Raw genomic sequence first — 25118 nt, forward strand, 5'->3', positions numbered from 1 at the left:
ACACACAAACACAAACGTGCACATACATGTACATATATAGAAGTTATTTAAATTTCTGTTGCGGGTGTATGTTTGTTTATAAATTATTCTAGCAACAAAACATCAAACATCGCTTGACTTGTTCAGTAATATATACAATTATATATATATATATATATATATATTTATATGTATACGCACACACCCATATATATATATATATATATACATATATATATACATACGCACACGTATATATATATATATATATATATATATAATATATATATATATATATATATATATATATATATTTACTAATACACATATATACAATAAATTCCCATATGGGTCTTTTTTTAAATTTTTGCTGTACTTTTAGTCCCCACCTCCTCTCCGAAGAAAAAAAAATTATTTTTCTATTCTACAAGCATGAAACCTGACATTTTTAATTAGAGGAAAGGGAAATGAGAAGTTATAAAAGTTAACATGCGTTTGGCATAAAGCAGTAAATGAAAAGAAATGGCTCTTGGCGAAATCGAAACCAGACCGAGAGCATTCAACTTGTGTGTGAAGGTTCTTTATACAGACATAAGAATGACACACGTAATTCACTGTATATACAGATATACTTATGTGTATACGCACACAGAAACTATATACATACATACATATATATATATATCACACGCATACATACATACGTATACATATATGTGTGTATATATATATATATGTATACACACACACATACATATATACATACACACGTATACATACACCAACTTATCAACACATCGTCCAGTGAAATCCATATAACGCAGCTTGACCTAGATTGGAGCAACTTGGCTCTGACCTGTCGAGTGCAGGGGAATGAAAGTTTTCATAAAATAATTAAATCAGTAATATTTAATAAATGGAAATTAAATTAATATTTTATTATTTAGAAAATCTTTCCGAGATAAAATTAATATTTGGAGCGTAAAATAAAAAAAGATCAGCTCAGCACCACTATTCCGCATTCAAAATTTAAGCTAGCAAAATGGCGTCGGCCGCTGATGCCGAACCTTGGTATGTTTCCCTTTTAGGTTTGGCAGAAACATTCCGGACGTCGAACCCTCCTAATATTCGGTTATGTATTCATTGTCTACAATCTATTTTCAATTTCAAACCACCTCCCCGGATTGAGTCAAGGACACATCTACAACTGGGTAACATATTACTGGCCCATACAAAAAACATAGATCTCGCTCAGACGCATTTGGAAAAGGCGGTATGTTTAATTCTTTTTTGCTATTGCAACTCACTCTTTTTCCGCTAGTCGTTATTGTTTTCGAAATATGCGTTTATGTTGTTTTTATTAATTTATTTACATCTGAGAGCCTATGTTTATATTCCACCCTTGTTTTATTTTGCAGTGGACTCTATCATGTAGCGTATCCTTTATACACTTGTAACAGTCTGTTATTGAAACGATGCAAATCATTCATACATATATACTTACACACTCATACATAATTACAATTATATATATATATATATATGTGTGTGTGTGTGTGTGTGTGTATCCGGCTTTCATAACTCGTATACTTTGCTGTTTGTTTTTATACATTAATAATAGTTCACTTTCATACACACACGTGTATATAGTTTTTCAGCTATACTCTATGTTAAACATATATTGTTTGTTGTGTTATGTATGTAGGAATATGCTACAGATATAGACTATATATATCTATCTATCTATATATATATATATATATATCCACACATTACACCTTATTGAAATGATTCCGCAAGATAAAGCAAGCTAAATTGTTTGTAGCAAGACTATATATATATATTTATTTATACAACTGATAGACTAGTGTTAGTCCTATATCTAGTTATTTGTTTGTGAGAGACCGACCAAAGTGTTTTATCGCCGCCAATCATTCACTTTGCATAGAGGATCTTTTTCACTTTGTTGATTTTACTTTACTCCATTGTAGTTAGTGAGTTGTAAATATTATCGATTTTGCGTGGCATTTTTTTTTCTTTCCCATTCCCTCTTATCAATTGATTAACGATTGAGTTCAGAAGAGCTTCCCCCTGTGTACGTGACATTGTGTTATTTTACATTTCGGACAAGGTGGGATTAAACAACAACAATAATAATACATATGAACCTCGATATTGAATCGATAATTTCACTAGGAAGGTGCCGCGATTTAGATGTTTTCTTTATATAGGTGTATATACTCGTTTATATATAAAGCCTAATTGTGTTTATCTGCAAGACCCTGTCTCTCGCTATATATATATATATATATATATATATATATATATATATATATATATATTTATTACGGGTTAGTTTTTCCCATGGCTATACAGTTATATAAAGGCTTTATCCTGTGGGGTATACAGCTTTTAATAATAATATTCTATCTCTTTGCTGTAGTATGTAAATTTATTGATATATATTTTTTGTTATCCCGTATCAATATTAATACTTTATCTCGGGGGCATATGCTTTTATTAATTCTTTAACCTGCAGCATCACATCTATTAATACTTTATTGTGTGTGTGTGTGTATGTATATATATATATATATGTATAAATGCTATTAATGTTTTTTCTCTCCATTAGGGCAAAGAATGCCGTTTATTATGTTTCATCTCATTCGAGTATAAAGATACTATTTACTAAGCTTTACTCTCGTGGCCTGTACAACATATTCTATTAAAGCGTTGTTGCATCTACACTATTACACCTATATTTCTAGTTATTATTTGGGTAGTAAAACACTGGTATTATGAAGCACACGGTCCCATGGAAATCGACATAACGCTCAACACTCTCTCCACCTTATAATCTTCCCCCCTCTTTCTCTCTCACTACTAACAGTTTGTGTCGTACATTAGGACATTTGTTGGCGCTATATATATATATATATATATATATATATATATATTGTTTATAGTTTCAGCTCAGAGCTTCGGCCATGCTGATGCACCATATATATAATATAGTGTGCCTGTAGCGCCAACAAATGTCCTATATATATATATATATATATATATATATATATATATATATATATATATATATATATATATACACACGCACGCGCGCACGTACAAACATGTTTTATTTGTGTTGCTAATGATTTTTAGATAGACAGGAATAAACATCATCACCTATTTCACCCCCCCCCCCCTTTTTTTTAAACCTCGGGCTTTGTTCTTTACTGAAGAAATATCAGTGTTTACACTTGAAGACAGGTGGACGAGGTTCGCTTGTGAAAGCTTTCTCCTCGCACTGCCGTCTTCTTAAAAATAAAAGAGAAAAAAACGGTTATGACAGGAGGGGGGAAAGTCTTTACTACATAGATCAAAGCTTTGATGTTCTCAAGAAGTGGGGAGGGGGGGGGAAATGAGATTGTGCGAAAATCATGCATTTCCCCGAACGTTAGTGACGTGTGTGAGAACGATTTCTCCAATTGGAAATCGAAACTGGTGTCGTGCGCTTGAGTTTCTAACCACAGAGCCCCGTCATAACAACAGCAGCAGCAGCCGCCCGCCGCTGTGACGACTTCAACAATAGCAATAATATAATAAAACTTTTTTTTCTTTTTTTTGTGAGACTCATACTTTTCAAATGAGTTTTTTGTCTCATTTGAAGAGCTTGCCTATTATATGATTGAAATTATTATTCAAACTAGCAGAATAGTTTAGCGCGTCGGATAAAATGCTTAGCGGCATTTTGTCCGTCTTTACGTTTGGGTCCAAATTCCGCCGGCGAAGGTAAAGAATACGCACACCCGGTGCTTAAGAATTTAGGGTTAGGGTTACGCCGACAGCGGGTGGTGTGCGTATTTTTTACCTCCGCCATTCCGCCGAGGTCAACTTTGCCTTCCATCCTTTCGGAGTCCACAAAATAAAGACCCAATCAAGTACTAGGGTCGATGTGATCGACTTGTCCCTCCCTTCAAAAACCATTGTCCTTGTGCCAGAATTTGAGATCATCATTATTATTATTATTATTATTATTACTATTATTATTGAGGTGACGAGCCGGCAGAGTCGTTAGCGCGCCGGGCAAAATACTTAGCGGTATTCTGTCTGTCTTTAACGTTCTGAGTTCAAATGCTGCGGTGGTCGACTTTGACTTTGACTTTATCATCTTCTCGGGATCTTTAAAATAAGTACCAGTTGAGGAGCGGGGTCGATGTAATCGACTTACCACTTCCTTCGAAATTGCTGGCTTTGAGCCAAAACAAAAAAAAAAAAAAGGGATTGTTATTAAGATTGCGAGCTGGCAGAATTGTTAGCGCGTCCGATTAAATGCTTAGTGGCATTCCTTCCGGCTGTTTATGTTTTGAGTTCAAAACCTGCCTTTCATCTTTTCGGGGTCGATTTTTACAGTACTTGTGAAGTACTGAGGTCGACGTAATCGACTTACCCACCTCCCTAAAATTGTTGGCCTTGTGCCTGTTGTAGAAAGACATTTTAGCATCATCATCATCAATGTTATGGTTATCTGTAAATACCGTGGCAGTGGGGGGAGGAGTTACTGTTTTTTCTCTTCTATCTATCTATCGTATTCTTGCGATCTTCGTCTGGACAAGCAGAAAGTTTTTTTTTTTATATATATTATATTAGCTCATCGCTCCCCCCTCAACATTGTTTAGTTACGTCGCCTGACTTTTTCATTCATTTTCCTCTTCCCTCTCTCTTTCTTCCGTCCGCCCCCCTCTTTATCTTTCAATAATACTTTCTTTATAATCTCTTACTCTCACAAAACATACCTTTCATTCTCTATACACATTGTGTGTGTTTGTATATATATATATATATATATATAAATAAATTCAAAAAGGGATAAAACTCTTACAAGAATTTTATCAAGAAGCCAGTGTGTAAAAAAATTCATAAGGGAAATTTCTATTCCCAAGAATATAATTATTCGTTTATATTTATATAAAAGGCATTATTACAGAAAAATAATAACGCCACACAGTGGACTTCTCAAAATAACCACATTTAGTACCTAATGCGAGGAAAAACAACCAACAGAAGATGACCAACTTTCTTTTAAATAAACTTAACTGTGTATCGACCGATTTCGCGATTACTAGAATGAATCTAGATTTCGTTCATCAGCACAGTATTGTCCCAAAAATATATATAAATAAACAGAATTCTCACGTCAAAATCACCGTATTAGCGTCCACTTCTCCATGCTTACATGGATCGGACATATATAACGCATTCTTATATACAGCTTAGCCAAGGGCAAAACTAAGAGTGGACTTTCAGTTTTCATATAAATATATACATATTCATTGTACCTAACGTATTGAGGTCTATATGAGATATTTTTTGTACTAAGTAAAAAAATAAATTATAGTTTTTGTTTTTACAACTCTTCTGTTACTTTGTGTCTGTGTAACAACACACACACAATTTCTCGGGAACTGTAGTACGTGTTGTCTCTATAGCTAGCTATATACATATTTCTCTCGACCGCTCCGCTCGTTCAATTACTTATATCTATAGACTCCCCCCTCTCTCTCTTATATCTGTCCACGTTTAATTTATCTCAAATGCATTTTTTATCGTTTCCACACACACACACGCATATATATATATATCTATACATACATACATACATATAAATATATCATCAACCTCCCTTTTTGACTTCCCCCCTCTCTATTTCTATTCTTTCTGGCTTTATACTCCTCCCACTACCATTAGTTTCGTTCACCCTTTCCCTATTCCCCTCTACATAACATGTCTTGTTTCCACCCCTCCCCTTCACCTCGTCTCGTTACATTCGACTTCCTTTCTGTGCCTAGAATTCCGTGTCTCTGGAGTTTTGAGTTCTAATTTCACTGGCCCAAAGTCGTCTTAAGTTCCCGAAGGAGGTGAACCCGCGACCCAGCTTCGATTTCCAGATGAAACCAGCTTTTTTTTTTTTTTCACTTTGATTTAAAGTCTTCATGGTGTATAGACGAGGAAATGCATGAATGTCACTGCGCGATCTCATTTTTCATTATATCACCGATGTTTTGTGTTTTTTTTTTTTTTTATATATCAGCAATCTACGATGTTTGGTTTGTATGGGCTTTGATTGTTGCTTAACCCCTGGTCAGTTCTGATAGAACAGACCTTTGATCTAAAGCATTCTAGTGATTACCATCTCGTTTTCCCGTCTTTCCATTTTTAAAGACGTTAGGCCTAGTTTCATATAGATGATGCTACTGTTTCCAGCAGGTTGAGCGACTAAATAGAGCTTCCTTTATTTGCTTGTTAGTGGTTGTTGTTGTTGAACTCCAGGTCAGTCCTGATTGAGCAGACCTATATTCAAAGTATTTCAGTTGTGACTATCACGCCTTTTTTTTTTTTTTGACATAGTTTACTCTGGACTACATTAATGTGCTCTTTCCACCACATATTTAAAAAAAAATATTTCATGTGTGTAGTTTGAGGAATATTTGACTATTATAGCTAACATGTCGAGTGGTTGGTTGGACAGCGGAGAACCAGATTTCAATAGATTTGTTTAGGCTATACAGCTTTGCATCATGTTTCTGAGTTCAAATCCAGTTGGAATTGGACCATGTCAACCGATTCTTCCCAAATCGATAACACACTTATAAGTAATATGTTATGGGTAGAATCAGTATATTTATATATATCCGCTGTGTTAGAGAATATGTATTTATATTATATATAGATGGATAATAGTAGTGAGGGTAGCTGGTAACAGCTGTATAGCGTTTTAAAATGGTTAGTGGTTATTATATATATATATATATATATAGATATAGGTAGGTCATAGTAACGGCGGTATGAGGAAGACAGACATGATGGGGGTGGGTGTCTGTGGTATAGTATAGGACTGGCGATGATCATACGGGACGGTGATCGTTTTCGATGTCGGTAGTGGTTGGTGCTGCTTGTTGTTGGGAGTCGTTTGCGGTGTTGGGAAATGTTTGTCATAAATGGTGACTGTAATTCTTTTAATTGTTGTAACGGTAATAGCAGTAATAGTGGTGGTGGTTGAGTTGTGCTATCAGAAATGGTATTAGTAGTTAACGTTGTTGGAAATGGTGTCGTTCGCTGGTAGCTCTATTCCATATTCTGAATAGCTATTGTAATTGTAGTAGTAGTGGTAATGACTCATGCATGTTATTTTATTTTATTTTTTTTTGTTATTTAATCAATTTTCTTTGTATTGTTCACTTGTTTTCTTCTCCCTTTCTTGCATTAGCTGTGCTGTACACAAAATAAAAGTAGCTTTGTTGGGGCCTTTTTTATCTTAGAATATTTCATATGTAGTCTCACATGGTATCTTCAGCATGAAATATAGGTCGCTTATGCCAAATGATATGTTGTTTACACAAACCCACCTATGAGAGAGAGAGAGAGAGAGAGTGCCCTTCGTCTCCCTCTCGCACTCCCGTATAATGTAAGGCTTTTCATACCTTTCCATAGCTAAAGAAAGTACAGTATTTTTTCGGATTCCCGAATAATTATTTAATCATGTAATATCGTCTCAGTGTTGTTAATCTACGGCACTCGTATAGTATACATGCACACACACACATATATAGTATAGTATACATGCACAACATACAGACACCTGAATCTCTGTATGTGTATACCGAAGGGAGAAATCCTTATTATTGAAAATTAACATTGCAATTATTTGTAAATAGAATCTCATAGAGTAGAATAAACTCTTAGTAAGATGAGACTAAGGGTGTGCATTTGTTTCCCAGTTGTGACCTATTTTTAATACTTCGAAAGGTATGGGCATAAAACAATCTTACCTTGCTCTCCCCTCCCCAAAGATTCTTGAACTTATTTCATTTACATAACTAATGCCTTCAGAGAAAGCATTGTGTGTATATGAGTTACAGGACTTTTTTTCCTAAGATCAACCAACCATAGTACATGTAGCCTTGATTATCACTGGTTCAGTCGTCACTGATCTGGGATAACATGGTATGTTCAGTTGTGAACCATGTTACGCTTATCGCAGATTGATCTTTGATAACATGGTTTGGCGATCAGTTAAAAGTTCTTGTACCACAAAAATGTGCCCCATCAACCACCCGCAATGCTCAGCTATCGACATTGTACTGACTTTGCTTGCATTTACATGACCATGCTGTGAAGCTGCATAATTTTTTATATGGATTTCTGTACACGTGCTCATCAACATTGGACCAGTCAATAGAAAGAAATATGAAGATGTCTGATCCTAACAAATGATGCAGATGTGTGTATTCTCTACAAGAAACAGTAGAGATGATAAAGAAAATATGTGACACTGGAAGATTTGCTATTGTGGGCTGGGCTGCAAGTTTGGTGTCATTAAATCTACCATCTTATTTATTTACAAAGTGTGTGATGATGATTAATTTATCACTTTTTTTTTAACCAAATCCATGTGATAAATAAAAATAGATGTATGTATGACTGGAAAATAGCTAATAGGGAAAATGTGTGGTTTACTGTGCTAGTGTTTATGTATTTCTCTTGCTGTATTTCCTGAAACCTGTTCTAATTGTTAAGAAGATAAATATCAGTATGTTTCTCAGAATTAACTGATATCTTGTTTAAGAGAATTGCCTTCCGAGATTTTGGGTGAATTTACTAATGCCACCATAGCCACTGATTCATTTAATTAGATGTGTGTCTGAAATAGACTTTTTTTAGTCCAGTCTTTTGTTAAGAAATATATTATTTGATGGGTTATGATAGTGGATTACTGATAACTGGAGAACATTGCGGAACATATCAAGAAAACAAATAGTATTGTAAATCCATCTCATCTTAAAGATGATACAAAACTAGAACCTTCATGGTTGCTACAAATTCCAAGTCCTCACCAACACTGCAGGCCTTTCCTTTTTGTTTATAATGTGTATAGCTCTGTAGCTATCATCTTACAGTAAGAAATCTGTTCAGTTCTGGCCCCTTCTCTCTCATCATAACCCTCATTATTGCATAAAACTGCTTTCCTCTCTTCTGTAACCCAACTCAGTCATAGGGGTCCTAGGCTTGTAGATTACATAACAACCTCTCTAGTGCTGGTGCCATGAAAAATAGCACCCAATACATGCTGTAAAACATTTGGCATTAGGAAGGGATCCAGCAGTAGATGATGGAGCATGATACCAAAGTAGATATTGGAGCAGGATGCAGTCTTCTGATGCATTGGATCCATTCAAATTATCCAACCTATCCCAGCCTGGAAAATGGACATTATATCATGATGATGATAAGACATTCTACTAATGATACTATTAAATATGATACGAATGAAATATTCAACAGTTGACTATTAATTTTTGATTGATTGCATTTACTTCTTTTATTCATTGTGGCTGGATGAAAGCCTGTTCGGTGTTTCTTTAACTTTTAATGCTTTCCAAGCATCAAAAAATGTTTGACTTTGCTGTGTACCATGAAACTTTTAAAGATATAAATCTTAATAATATTTTCAATCACCTGGGGTTAAATTAATTTGATTGTTTTAATGTTTTGATTTACATTTGAGAGAAAGGGATTTTATATATATATATATATATATATATATATATATATAATCATCATCATCATTTAGCATTTGCTTTCTATACTGGCATGGGTTAGACGGTTTGACCGAAACCGGTAAGCTGGAGGGGTGCACCAGGTTCCAATTTGATTTGGCATGGTTTCTATGGCTGGATACCTTTCCTAATGCCAACCACTCCAAGAGTGTAATGAGTGCTATTTATGGTGCTAGTTATGTACCACCAGCATCGGCCACGACTATGATTTCACTTGATGGGTCTACTCAAGCACAACATATCGCCAAAGGTCTTGGTCATTTATCATTACACTCACACACACTTACATGACTGGTTTCTTTTAGTTTCCATCTACGAAATCCACTCACAAGACGTCGTTCAGCCTGGAGCTATTGTAGTTTACACACTTGCACAGGATTTCATGCAACAGGACTGAAGCTGAAATCGTATGGTTGAGAAGCAAGTTTCCTAACCACACTACCATAACCCACATCAACAGCTGTTTATAAAATTTTACAAAATACCTAAAATTACACACAACAGCATCCAGCTCAATTACCATTGTTTTATATGATTGCTCAATCACAACTGAGCAATAGCTAAACAACAACTACAGCAATAACATCCTAACTGTTCTAACTTTTAATGTGTTGGGTCTGATAAACGTATGTCTTATTGTGACTATCCTAGTGAGGATTTTGAGTGACTCAAATTTGCAGGTTACAGATTGTATTTTGCAGGTGGTTTGACTGCATAATTTATCTTACATCATGTTTAACAGTGTTAATTGTCTGTCAGCTCACCCAAGGCTATTCCTGCTCTACAGGTGCACTCATTAATTTCATTGCCTTCTCTACTAAATTTGCCTGCAGTCCCTTTGTAAAACAAAATCCTATTCCTCAGTATTTTCCATTGTATGTAGCTTTAAATAAACATTAACCCCACAAGTTGTTCGCTTTCTATGTCTTTTTATACTTCAACTAAGAATCCCTATTTTAAAATTATTACTTTACTTTTAAGTGTAAAGTTTTTGTGACTAGCATTACAAATGCTAGTATTATAATGTTGGTGTTTTTCTATCATCATTAGCGTCTGCTTTCCATGCTGGCATAGGTTAGACAGTTTGGGCTACACCAGGTTCCATTCTGATTTGGCATGGTTCCTATGGCTGGATGCCCTTCCTAATGCCAACCACTCCAAGAGTGTAATAGGTGTTTTTTTACGTGCCACCAGTCATATTAATGTACATAGAGTTTATTAAGGCAGATTGTCTATGACCAGGTACTCTCCATTGCCAAAGCCTCACCTGTTTTCAAGCAAGTTAATATTTCCACATGACCAGACATGTTTTTATAGAATATTGGTAATGAAAGACACTGTCTGTATGACAGTGACACATATTTAGAACTATCATGTGATGATGAGACAAGGAGACACAAATGTAGACATATTCACACGCTCACAGATATGAACATGATGGGCTTCTTAGTTTCTCTCTACAGAATTTGTTCACAAGGTTTTAGTCAACCCAGGCTTTAGAAGAAACTTAACCACGTGGTTAGGAAGCAGACTTTTTAATCACATAGCCTTAGGAGCCATGCAATCCTTCATCCTTTTGATACATTGCTAAACTGAATTTATATTCTAATCTTGTTAGATTCTTTTGAAAACCCTTTTATAAACAGTTTTGTATATTTCAGCTTTGTCATTTGCTCTTGTAACTATTTACCATCTTCATTTTAGATGTTTTTCTATGCTGACATGGGTAGTACATCTCATTTGTTGTGTTCCTTTGTCATTTGAGAGACACAGCAACAGAGAAAGTTACCAACCTTTGTTGTTGTAGTACATCTCATATTATTTTTGCATGTCATGTACAATGAATGTCATTTCTATCACCAGCTACTTTATAGCGTTGATTGAGTGCATTTTAGTGTGCTACAGCAATGGACTCTGCTCCTCAGAATTAGCTGGTCTTGTGTCACCTTCATAAAAGTCCTCCCACCTCTTACATCTTTCTTCCTCCTTGTCATCTATTTTCTATTCAGTCCCTTCAGGCACTACACTTATCACTACACCCAATCTTGCCTTCCCAGAATATCATCCCTCTGAAGTTCCTTTTCTGACCTAAAAGTAGGTCATGACTAAAGGATCCCCAGTATCCTGTATAGGTTTTGTTCAGAGATAGTGCCATCTTAGATAAGGTTTCCTGTAGCTTGTGGAGTTTGTCTTTGTCATACCTTTTTTTTTATTAATAATTAATGGAATTTGTATACTAGTTTTTTCTGGACTCCTCATTCACTTAATTTATTTTTATTCAATTAAGAGGGTTCTACTGAAAGTATGTTAGTAGTGTAGCTTTTCCTGTAAAAAGTTCTACTTGACATAGTCTCCTTAAGAGATGCATTTGCAACATTGTTGATTCAAACTCAAATCTTTGAAAAAATTTAGATGCAACCTGTTGTACCCACTTCTTCACAATCACTTTCACTCATCTTTGTCATCAGATCATGGTCCCTGAAGGCGGCGAGCTGGCAGAAACGTTAGCATGCCGGGCGAAATGCTTAGCGGTATTTCATCTGCTGCTAATGTTCTGAGTTCAAATTCCGCCGAGGTCGACTGTACAGTGGATAGGGGACTCTTAATCTGTCAGTTGCTTGGTTTGTTGCCAAACGTGTAGTTTCTCATTATCATAGTGAATGTGGATTATTTTCAGATTCTTGGGTCTCTTCCTCTTAATGGTGTCTTTAGACTTTGTGAGTATCTAAATGTACTACTCACTGCTCAGAGTACAACCGCATTGCATAAAATCAAGGAAAATGATCCTCTTGTCATCTCCAAACAGTCACCATGACTTTTGCACCAGTTGCTGTCTCTCAAACTTCTTAGACCATGGAAATGAGGTGTGACACTATTCCATAGGCTGAGCCTTTATTTCCAGGCCTTAAAGATACACCTACATTTCATTCCTTGTTACCATATTGCAAAAAAAAAAAAAAAAATGCATGTCTTCGTTTACTTCAAATGTTTACAGCTGATCAGAACAGAATTCCCCCTTCCTCTCCTGAGGTACCTAATTTGCATACACTTTCTGATATCCAAAGTCTTCCATCATCTTATGCAATGCATTGTGACTTGCTTGACTGTGTGAATTATTTTGTCTCCTTGCTAGTGGTTGCAGTTGATGGTCTCTCACTGATGTATATGAAGTACCCTAGAAAAGCACACAAAAAATAAATGAACCATAACACTATTCTTTTAGCTTTGTAATAAGGTAGACAGTTTGTTTAAGATTCCCTTTATGGCAAAGCTGAAGTTTGTAGTGATAAGAATTTTTTTCTCTGGTAAAATACTTATAAAAATATTTCTTAATTGTCTTTTACTTGTTTCAGTCATTAGACTGCAGCCATACTGGGGCACTGCCATGAAAAATTTTGTCGAATGAATTAACCACAGATTTTTTTTTTTTAAGCATGGTACTTATTCAGTCAGTCTCTTGCCAAACCACTAAGTTACGGGGCTGTACACACACCAACACTAGTTGTCAAGTGGTTGTGAGAGACACACACACATGATGGGCGTCTTTCAGTTTCTGTCTACCAAATCCACTCATGGCTTTGGTCGATCCGAAACTATAGTAGAAGACACTTGCGCAAGGTTCTGCGCTGTGGGACTGAACCTGGAATCATGTGCATGGGAAGTAAACTTATCACATTGGTATGCCTGCACCTATATTAAAATTTATATATTTCAGTTTAACACCAACGTTGCCTTCTAGCACTTGTGCTGGTGGCATGTTAGAAAATCATTCGAGCGAGGTCGTTGCCATTGCCGCTGGACTGGCTCCCGTGCAGGTGGCACATAAAAAACACCTTTTTGAGCGTGGCCGTTGCCAGTACCATGTGACTGGCCCTCGTGCCGGTGGCACGTAGAAGCACTCACTACACTCTCGGAGTGGTTGGCGTTAGGAAGGGCATCCAGCTGTAGAAACTCTGCCAGATCAGATTGGAGCCTGGTGCAGCCTTCTGGCTTGCTAGTCCTCAGTCAAATCGTCCAACTCATGCTAGCATGGAAAGCGGACGTTAAACGATGAACGAATGGCTTGTTTTGTTGAGGATTGCAACACACTGTCTGCTATTGTAATGTTCTCACTATTTGGAAGATATATACTGAGTTGATTGACAATTTGCTGTGCTTGAGAAGACCCGTCTAAGGAAAATTGTGACCCTAAAGGCATGTCATTTATATCTATGCCCCTGCACACAATCTACTCTCGATAAATCTCTCCCTTCACAACTCATCTTCCTAACACCCCCTTCCTCCAACTATAGTCACCACTTACTGCAATCCCTCCTACCTATCTCTTGTCCTCCTTTTGCCCTCTTTTGAACTTACTTGCCCACTCACCCTATCCAAATCTTTGTACCACTTAGATACACCTCCCTCTCACTTGATATGCCTCAACACATCTTCACCATCTCTCTCTCTCTCTTCTTCCATCTGGAGTAGCCATGTACCTCCTCCATTGCAAGACACTCGTTTCTGTCCCTCTGTCATACTCTAACTACTAATCATCTAATACAAAGCCATTCCCACCTCTCATTTGAGGGTCTTGTTTGCAAGCTATGTGGTGACCTCATTGTGGTTGGTGACAGTACACTTTGTAAAGTGATTGGCATTAGGAAGGGTATCCAGTTGTAGAAACCATGCCAAAGCAGAAATTGGTGCCAGTTCCTGTTAAACCCATGCCAGGGTGGAAAGCAGGTCTTAAATAAAGATGATGATACTTTTAACCATTATGTCTCTTGTAAAACAAAACAAGGGTTTTCTTTGGCACATTGTCAGATATGTAGAAGGAATGCATTCAATATTGATACTTTATTAATCCCCAAGTGATGAAAGAAAGACTTGATCTCGGCAGAATTTGAACATGGTACTATATGTATCATAAAACTTGATATTATAAACCATTTAACTATTTAGTGCAACATATTTTTTCATTTAACCATCTTGATATCAACCTGCCTCCTTTGTACGGCCACACCTCGAATACTGCTGCCCCTTGTGGTCTCCCCAAACAAAACAAAACATCTCGAGGATTGAATCGCCCCAGAGGGCACTCACCAAACAAATTGAAGGCATGACTGATCTTGATTACTGGGACCGCCTTAAAGCCTTGAAGCTCTACTCTCTTCAGCGCCACCGCAAGCGGTACATCATTTGTACGATGTGGAAAATATACCGCCAGCATTGCCCAAACGACCTGAACATTAGTTTCAAGGTTCATCCAAGGCTGGGACCACGAGCCATATGTCCCCTGCCCAATTCAGGATCACAGCATATAGGTACACTGCAGCATAATTTCTTTTCCTCATCAGGCCCTGCCCTGTTTAACATTGTCCCGAAACAGATAAAAGAGGAAAAGGATCCTATCAGCTTTAAACGGAGTTTTCTTCAAAGAATACCAGACAAGCCACCTGTACCTGGATACAACTCACTCAATAAGAACTCACTACTTGAATGGACCATAAACAAAACTTGACTGTAAAAAGGATTTAGATAATCATATCAGGTGGTGCTATTAAGTTAGACATGGCCTGGACTAATCTTTAGTCGAAACATATCTAAGTTTTATCTAAGTTTTTATAAACTTAACAGGTGATTTCTAATTTTAAGAAATTGTACACCAAACAACTGTTTCGTTGGTGCTTTGAAGTCACTGACAATACAAATCTAACACGTGAGTTTTGGAAGGAGCACTACAACATTGTAAATTACCTGAAAATCATCGATATAGCCTGGTAGGGTGTAATGAGGAGAATGCTGAATTCTGCATGGAGGAAACTGGCCTGACTGCATATCCCAAAGAGACTTCGAAGGATTTGCATCTCAGACACCTGTAGTTAAGATAATGGGACAAATTTAACTTGTACTACGAGATATCACTCTGTCTGTCTGTCTGTCTCTGTCTTTCTATATATATATATATATATATATATAAATAAATAAAACAGTCTTTCAGTTTCTGTCTACCAAATCCACTCAAGGTTTTGGTTGGCCCAGAGCTATAGTAGAAGACTTCTGTCCAAGGTGCCACTCAGTGTGACTGAACCTGGTACCATGTGGCTGAGAAGCAAGCTTTTCACCATACAGCCACATCTAACTAAGGGATAAAATTAATGTAAATTGTTCTGCTCTTAACTATCCTTTATACTGCTCCACCAACACTCAGAGAATAGTAATATATGTTACGTGTGATTGGTTGCTCAGAACCTGTTATTTTGGCCTGGAAATCTCTTTATTTTTGAGGTACTTATGTATGTCTATTTTTAGGGACTCATTGTCTAAATCTGTTTAATCCTTAGGTTAATGACAAAATTAACTTACTGTTTGAATATGTTCACGACTAACAATACAAGTATTCAGATAAACAATGATTTTTAACTAAAACTATGCATCATTTATTTGACTGTTGTTTTTTTGTTATTATTTATGAAATGGAAGTGTGGTAAGAAGCTTGCTTTGCAACCAAGTAGTTTCAGGTTCTGTTCCATGGCATAGCACCTTGAGCAAATGTTTATTAATATAGCACCAGGCTGACCAATGCCATGTAAGTGAACTTGGTAGACGTATAGAAACCTGGGATAATTTACACAAGGGATAATTTACTGATTTGTATGGAGTTACTTTCTCATAGATGAATAGTTAAGGAGTTGAAGGGCCTCATTTGTTCTGGGCCTGTTAGAGGCAATTCTGTAGCATGCTAATTGACCTATAGCTAGCACCCTGGCAGGTGCAACTATTCTGGATCAGATCTGGGAACAATAGTAACTATGAAGCAGTTCCACACTCCTCAAAACTTTGAAACTTCCAAACATAAGCAAGTATTAAGTGCAATAACATGATAATGTGTTTTTCATTAGTCCTCAAGGATCTATGATCAAAAAGCATTCTCACTATGAACATTTCATCTGTTTGTGGGTGTGTAGGACTTTTTAAGATTGCTTGAAAGAGATTTGGCTGGTATTTCTAGCAGACTAGACAACTACGTGGGGTCTACATTCTTGACTTGAAGTAATTGAGTTGTATATTTTGGTAACTATTATGATTTATAGCAATTGGTCCCTCCCACACATAGATACAAGGCCCTAAACAGGGAAGGGGTCAAATCTTTTATTATCAAGTCAAAAGTTTGATATTTTATTGTCCTTGGAAGGATGAAAAGCGAAGTTGACTTTAGGGAAATTTAAGCCCTGAATATAAAAAGGTGTAACTAAATACTGCAAGGTGTTTTACATGTATTTTAATGACTTTGCCAAGTAATTATGTCTAACATAGGCACAAGTCCATAGATTTTATGGGAGAGTTACACTAGATTATATTGATCCCAATATATATCTGGTACTTTTATTTTATTGGCTTTGGAAAGATGAAATGCAAAGTTGACCTTGGTGGGATTTGAACTCAGAATGTAAAGGTTCTATAACTAAATAGCACAATGTATTTTATTTGATACTAGAATTTAAACTGGTCCATGTCTGGCTAAAATATTCTTTGTTTAATGCTCAAACTGGCCAAATCAAGTCTCTTATACCTACCCTACAATGTCATACTAAAAGCAAACAATCACATTATATTAATCTTGAATCTATGAAATAATGCATGATTAATTCAAAAGAATGTAAATAAATAAGCAGTACATTTGACAATAATCTGAATGCTAAAGGGTTAATGATTTGTCAATCAAAATAAGGCAGATACAGTTTGTAACAATTTAAAGCATGATGACATATATTGTTGTTTTTTTTAGCTTGCAACTCACTGTTATCTTGCAGTGTGGAAGTCATGTTGACATACATGAAAAAAAAAAAATCTGCCCAAGGCCACAGAGGGGAGTGGTTGATACTTATTTTGTTTTGCTCTCATTCTAAAACCTTTAAAGAAATACTGAAACAAAAGGCTATATTTTGCTGTAATTGGGTCGGCACAAGCCAGTCCAGGGGCACTGGCAACGATCTGTAGGATTTTCGAGCGTGATCGTTGCCAGTGCCCCTGGACTGGCTTGTGCGGGTGGCACATAAAAGACACCATTTCGAGCGTGGCCGTTTTCGTGCGGGTGACACGTAAAAGCACCCACTACACTCTCTGAGTGGTTGGCGTTAGGAAGGGCATCCAGCTGTAGAAACTCTGCCAAATCAGACTGGAGCCTGGTGTTGCCATCCGGTTTCACCAGTCCTCAGTCAAATCGTCCAACCCATGCTAGCATGGAAAGCGGACGTTAAACGATGATGATGATGATGATGAATCTGGATTTATTGTTAAAAGCAGAAAAGATAACATTCATGCTCTATTGTGTACTCTGCCATTGTGATTTTGATGGATGGTAAGGCAGTTACAGGACATGGTACCCCAGACAAACTAAAAGACAAGCTGAAGCAATGCAACGTTCCCTGGAAAAACAGAGCATCAGAATGCAGGACCTGGTGTCAGTCCTGCTTCTCCTCAGTTCAAAGATTAGAGCAAAGTTGACTCCAACATCAGGACCAATTTTCTGCAAGCATGAAGGCACACAGGCAAAACGCTGCTCCTCTAAATGGAAACCTTACCTGTCATTGTGGTTTTGTGGCATGAAATAAAGCAGGCCTGCCATCCACTTAAGAAAACACATAGTAAATGATCCACAAGCACTAAAACAAACTGAATCCTCAACTTGTTCCATTTGCCAAAAGGTTTACAAGGCATCAGCAGGCCTCAAGAGACACCTTTGTGTCCATAGAACATGATTAATGCTTCATTGTACTGAACCCCCATTTGTTATTCATGAAAAGAGAATCCATCATGTGTGTGTGTGTGTGTGAGAACACAGAACTTGATGAGCTAAAAGTAGTATTTAGATGTTCCTGAACCATCTTTCAGAAACTTTTATGTCATCTTGAAATGTTGTGATGCTCTGTTGAATTTACTAGTGATCTAATTATGAATAACTTTTAATGATGCAATGTTGAGTGAATCAAAGTAATGTTATGAACTACAGCAATTAAACTGAAATTAGTCATATATAGGTGTATACATATACTATTCATCAGGTGTCTCGACTACTAAATCCACTTACAAAGCTTTGGTGGAAGACACTTGCTCAAAGTGTCACACAGTGGGACTGAACCTGTAACCACATAGTTGAGAAGCCAAGTTTCTTAACCATACAGCCACCCCTGTACTTTGAGCCAAATCCAAAATTTGGTTCTGAGTTTGATAATTTTCTTTGCTTACATTACTAATGTCATTGGAAAATGTATGAAGACTACATGTTCCAATTAGATTGTTTTTTAATTGAAAGTTGTAAGCATGGTTGTGTGATTAAAAAATTTGCTTCCCAACCTCATGGTTTCAGGTTCAGTCCCACTGCATAACATCATGGACAAGTGTCTTGTGGGTGGATTTAATTGACTGAAACTGAAAGAAGCCTGTTTTTCGTTCAGCCATTTCATCGTGTTGAACTGTTAATCCCTACACATTTTTTGTTCTCTCTGTTTTTTTCCTCTCAATCCTTTCTGTTGAAGAGCGAAGGATCAAAACATCAAAGACTTTTCCATTTTTCCCAAGTGTTAAACTAATACACCTGCTTGTTGTTCCTTCACCCATCTTTGACTTTTGTTTTCTGTAAATTTGAGCTATATATATATATATATATACATATATCATCAGCATCATCGTTTAACGTCCGCTTTCCATGCTAGCATGGGTTGGACGATTTGACTGAGGACTGGTGAAACCGGATGGCAACACCAGGCTCCAATCTAATTTGGCAGAGTTTCTACAGCTGGATGCCCTTCCTAACGCGCCAACCATATGTATATATATATATATATATATATATATATATATATATATATATATACATATATATATATATATATATATATATACAGACACACACACACACACACACACACACACACACACACACACACACACACACACACACACAAGCTGAATTACCTGGTAATACCTGGAGAAGCAAGGATTATTTCCAGTTCCCATTCTCATTACACTGTTTCATGTCCTATCCCGTTCCCTGTTCAGTCACCCATTTTAGTTGCACTCCCCAATCATCATCATCATCATCATCATCGTTTAACGTCCGCTTTCCATGCTAGCATGGGTTGGACGATTTGACTGAGGACTGGTGAAACCGGATGGCAACACCAGGCTCCAGTCTGATTTGGCAGAGTTTCTACAGCTGGATGCCCTTCCTAACGCCAACCACTCAGAGAGTGTAGTGGGTGCTTTTACGTGTCACCCGCACGAAAACGGCCACGCTCGAAATGGTGTCTTTTATGTGCCACCCGCACAAGCCAGTCCAGGGGCACTGGCAATCCTATGCCAATATATAAATTTTAGAATCAGTTAGGTGTAAATAAGCCATGGTTGTGTCTTCAGCTTCTCTTGCGCATTGGTGTGACTTTCTATCTGCATTAAGACTAGCTTCTCTCTCTCTCTTGCTGTTCTGCTTGCCTTTACTCTTTAATGGGCTGCTCTATCTGCAGTTAGGCGAGCTTCTCTCTGTTGCTGTCTCCTGATGAAATACAAAAAGGATAAATAATTTTACTTGTGAGTAATCACCTAAACATATAAGTTTAAAAATTTGTTCATTTTAGTCATACTAATGTGGGTAATATTGGATGGGAAACTGGGGAGTTGTGGGACATGGGATGGGTGATTTGAAGTGGATGATATGGGATGGTTCACCTGGGGCAGGTGACATGGGATGTGTAACATGGGATTGGTGCTGAAGTACTTCAAAAAGCATTGCTTTTTTCTGAATTTATAAATGAGAGCAATAATTGTACACAAAATGTGAAACAAAACTTGTAGGGCTATACAGTAGGATGATCAAAATCCAGATTATTTAAATTCTTTACCCACTCTAGTCAATTAAGCTTAGTAAAAAAAATCAGTCTTTGCATGAGCATGGTATACCTGTGAACGCCTTTACCACATTTGTCATTTGCGTGCAGTTTTAGAGCTAAGCTTTGCTCACTTTCGTGGTGGCATTGTGTTCTTGTACTTCAAAGCTAGGGTAGGAGGAGAGAGCGCACCATTAGACATACACATAGCTTTCTTTTTGTAGTTTAAGGATTGCAAATTAAATTGTAGTTTAAGTGGTAGCAAATAAAATTATGTACCTTTTAAAGAAAACTTCTTGTCAGAAAATCCACATATTGTAGCTGGGATTGTAGCGTGTTGTAGCTTATCATAGTATGGCCGTATCTCGTGTTGCGTGATAAAAATGATTAAGATGTTATGGTGATTTGGATTCAATTCATCAAATTAACCTCATGGTGAACCAACTTCCAGGTCATTGGTCATTACATTGTTCCATGTTCTATCCATGAATCCTGTAGTTGACCGTGTTTTTAATGTGGCCTTAGTGTGACATACAGGCGCTGCATGCAAAATTGTTTTCCTTTTGGAAAGCCAAGTTGTTCTCACGAAGGTCGCACGCTGTTTATATGAAGGAGTGCATGTTTGAGCCTTGCACAAACCTTACTTGATTCATGTCAGTAGATGTCTTATTGATTTGTAAACATGTACTACAACCCCACTCTATGGGGCCCATTATAGATTTTTATTGAAATCCAACTAGCCTTATAATTCAACTGGGTGTTAGTTTGACATGTATGCAAAGTTTCTAGAAGAATGGTTCATTGGTGTAGGCAGCAAGGTAGTATCAGACAGATAGACAGACAGAAATTGCCATTTATATATATATATATATATATATATATGTATATGTATGCACGTCTGTTTGTGGCTCCTTTTCTTAGCATGAAAGTTGTAAACACGTGTCATTGTCATTACAAGTGGTGAGCATCATTTTCAAACTTCTGTGAAATCTTGTCTGGCCATAAGAAAATGTTATCTTGCTTGGATACTGGTGAGGGTGGGTGACAAGAAGAGCATTTGGTGGTAGAAAATCTGCTTCAATGAATTCTGTCCTACTCATGGTAGTATAGAAAAGTGGACATTAAAATGATGATGATGAAAGCCTTGTGCACGCATAGGAAATTATAAAGAACATTTAGGGGTAATAGAGCAAAATTGAAAGAAAAAAAAAAATAAAATATTCAAAAATAACAAATATTGAAATTTATGGAAAAATTGTTAGGAATGACTAAATAAATAAACTTGATTACCCTGTAGATAAAACTGTATGATAATAAGCTGCTGTCAGTGTCACATCAGCTTTTTTTTTAGTCAATCCATTTGGACATTTTGGCAAAAACACCTAATAGGTACTTGTTATGATCACCTATTTGTGTTTGTATGAATGAATCTACTTGAAGAGAGAGATGATGACCCACAATCTGTAAGCACAAGGTGGTATCAGATAGTTTTGAGTGGTGAGTAAATTGGTTCCATTAACAACTTAGACTTAGCTTTGTCCCATACCCTAAGACTCATAAGGCTAGTTTCCCTGGCTTATAAGTGATCTGAGACTACAACACTCCGGAATGAGATGTCAGTCTGTCACAGGATTAACTTTCCAGCTATTGCTGGAATTCATTTATTGCTAAGTAGACTGGAGTAGCATGAAATGAAGTGTTTTTTTCTCAAAAACACAATGCACTGCTTAGTCTGGGAATGGAAACCACAATCTTATGATTGCGAGTGCAACACCTTAACCACTAGGCCATGTGCCTTCACTCAACTGTATTATATTAAATTGATATATATCTGAGTGGAGCTAACCAAGACTGCTCAACTATATTATTAATCATCATACAGCTTTTGCTTGGCTATGTTGGCCAATATCCCAAATATGTTGGCCTTTTTTTACCAGATGGTCTCTTTTTTTTTTTGACAGGCCACTTGTGTTGATGTTGGCATGGAATGAAGTAAATTTAATTCTTCCCTCTATTCTACTTGCCAACTGTTGTCTATAAATGTTTCTCTCCATTATGATTTCTAATCGTATTTTTTTATTTTTTTTAATGTTTTGCTTTTGTCAAAAGAACAAACAAATATAAGACCACTCCACTGGCACTATCGCAAAAGGCTAGTGTTTTTATTCTAATTTAGTATTTTATCTTGAAACTGGTTCGACCATGCACTTGTCTTCTGCATGTAATTTCTGTATTGAAGATTACTGGGTCCTGAATGTGTTGTGGAAAGTAGAGCTGATTGAATTAGATGCTTTACAGTTCATTGCCCCATTTTGTTTATCATTTCCCCAGTATTGCCATAATGGATACTAGTAATATACTGGGCTTGAATTTGTTGATTCTGTATTTGATGCTGTCCTGCTGTAAAAGACCCACTCCAATAATTCTTACAAATAACACACAGAGATGCAATTCTCTGACTGTCTGTGTGAGCAGTAACTTCTGAACATGTGCTGACTCTAACTGTAGTGACCTGTCCAACCCATGCCAGCATGGGTACTGAACGTAATGATGTATGAAATAACATTCACTAAGTTATTGTAAGATAAGAAATCATCATCATCATCATTTAATGCTTATGTTCGTTGCTGACATGGGTTGGATGGTTTGATAGGATCCGATGGGCCCAAGGACTGCATCATACTCAGTGTCTGCTTTAGCTTTGTTTTGACAGTTGGAGGCTGTTATTAACCTGTCGTGGGCCGGCGGGGTTGGAATTACACAAAAGGCTATTGGGGTCCTGAGGGACGCCCTTTATTTTTGTGCATTTCCTCAGGAGTGGCTGTGTGGTAAGTAGCTTGCTTACCAACCACATGGTTCCGGGTTCAGTCCTACTGCGTGGCACCTTGGGCAAGTGTCTTCTACTATAGCCTCGGGCCGACCAAAGCCTTGTGAGTGGATTTGGTGGACGGAAACTGAAAGAAACCCGTCGTATATATATATATATATATATATATATATATATATATATATGTTTGTGTGTCTGTGTTTGTCCCCCCAACATCGCTTGACAACCGGTGCTGGTGTGTTTACGTCCCCGTAACTTAGCAGTTCGGCAAAAAAAGATCGATAGAATAAGTACTAGGCTTACAAAGAATAAGTCCTGGGGTCGATTTTCTCGACTAAAGACGGTGCTCCAGCATGGCTGCAGACAAATGACTGAAACAAGTAAAAGAGTAAAAGAGAATATCCATAAAGTAATATTTGTTTAATCTTGTATGTATGTGTGAGTGCATGATACAGAACAAGAAATTTAGCACCTTATAGGTATATATTTGTAATTATTAGCATTTAATGGAGGGGAATTAAAATATAATTTATTGACTGAAAAAAAAACCTTTATTGAAAGAAATCAACATCTTTTATAGTTTTATGAGCTACACATCATCATCATCATCATCGTTTAACGTCCGCTTTCCATGCTAGCATGGGTTGGACGATTTGACTGAGGACTGGTGCAACCGGATGGCTACACCAGTCTCCAATCTAATTTGGCAGAGTTTCTACAGCTGGATGCCCTTCCTAACGCCAATACATATAGCACTAAATATAAAATAAAACAAAATTGTTTAGTATATTGATTCATACTAGTACAAATACAAAGAAAATTGACTTATAGTTCATTGGAATATCTGAAAGAAGAGCAAGAAAAAATAATTTCACAGAAGGCCAATGGAGTCCAATGACCATATTTTTATGCCATAACATCCATATGGCTGGAAATTTTTAACTTAAAAATTTTATGCGCATACATGAACTATTGACAAGAAAAATCATGAGATATAAAATCATTTAAATAAAAGAATGTCGAAATTGCTTAACTTTTAAAATTTGCTGGGGTCTCAAGGAGCCCCACCTGCCCATGAAGGGTTAACACCAATCATTTTACAGTGTATACTTGGTTCCTTTTTTCATGCCACCACCGTTAGTGAAGTCATCATGCAGTTTATTAGACTATGAAACTCTGGGGTGGCAGCTTAATGCTAGGAAATGAAGGGTTAAAGTATGAGAAGCAAAAGGCCAGAGCAGTACAGGTTTCCTATTGCAAAGAAGCTTATAAGACTGCTCAATTTTTAGAAGAGTGGTAGGAGTGATTGGGTGGAATTGGAAAGGGATAACAATAATAGTGATGAGGTGTCTGGATGGACCCTCAAGGTATGAGATGAGTGGCGAGAGAGGAACCAGAGATGTGAGTGGGTAGAGGTTGCAAGGGCATATGACAGATTGAGAAAAAGGCGGCAAGCTAGCAGAAATGTTAGCACGCGGGGCGAAATGCTTAGCGGTATTTCGTCTGTCTTTATGTTCTGAGTTCAAGTTCTGCCAAGGTCAACTTTGCCTTTCATCCTTTTGGGGTCGATAAATTAAGTACCAGTTACGTACTGGGGTCAATATAATTGACTGGCCTCCTCCCCCAAAATTTTGGGCTTTGTGCCTAGAGTAGAAAAGAAGATTGAGAAATGAATGGGTGAAAGGAGGGGAGGTGGGCAACGACTGTAAACTTTGGGTAGGGTTGAGGGTGGATATGTTGAATGATATTGTTGACATGTCAAACGGGAAAAATACTGGGTTCATTTGGAACTCTCCGTTGATAAAGTTATAAAACTCATCTTATTTAATC

General features: G+C 36.9%; 1 protein-coding gene across 2 annotated transcripts in view; it reads left to right on the top strand.

Annotated features, from left to right (window-relative positions):
• Positions 1-785: 785 nt before the first annotated feature.
• Positions 786-25118, top strand: part of LOC106874245 (MAU2 chromatid cohesion factor homolog) — a 78067-nt gene continuing 53734 nt past the window's right edge. Inside the window, exons 1-2 of one of the 2 annotated variants that reach the window (XM_014921901.3) lie at positions 786-1252; positions 1398-1415. In XM_014921901.3, coding sequence (XP_014777387.1) covers positions 1022-1252; positions 1398-1415 — 249 coding nt within the window. In that variant the 5' untranslated portion in view covers positions 786-1021. The remainder of the gene's footprint in view (positions 1253-1397; positions 1416-25118) is intronic. The other variant, XM_089347028.1, reaches the window with a different exon arrangement.

The sequence above is a fragment of the Octopus bimaculoides genome, chromosome 2 (genome assembly GCF_046866305.1).
Source record: "Octopus bimaculoides isolate indiv1 chromosome 2, ASM4686630v1, whole genome shotgun sequence".
Taxonomy (NCBI): domain Eukaryota; kingdom Metazoa; phylum Mollusca; class Cephalopoda; order Octopoda; family Octopodidae; genus Octopus; species Octopus bimaculoides.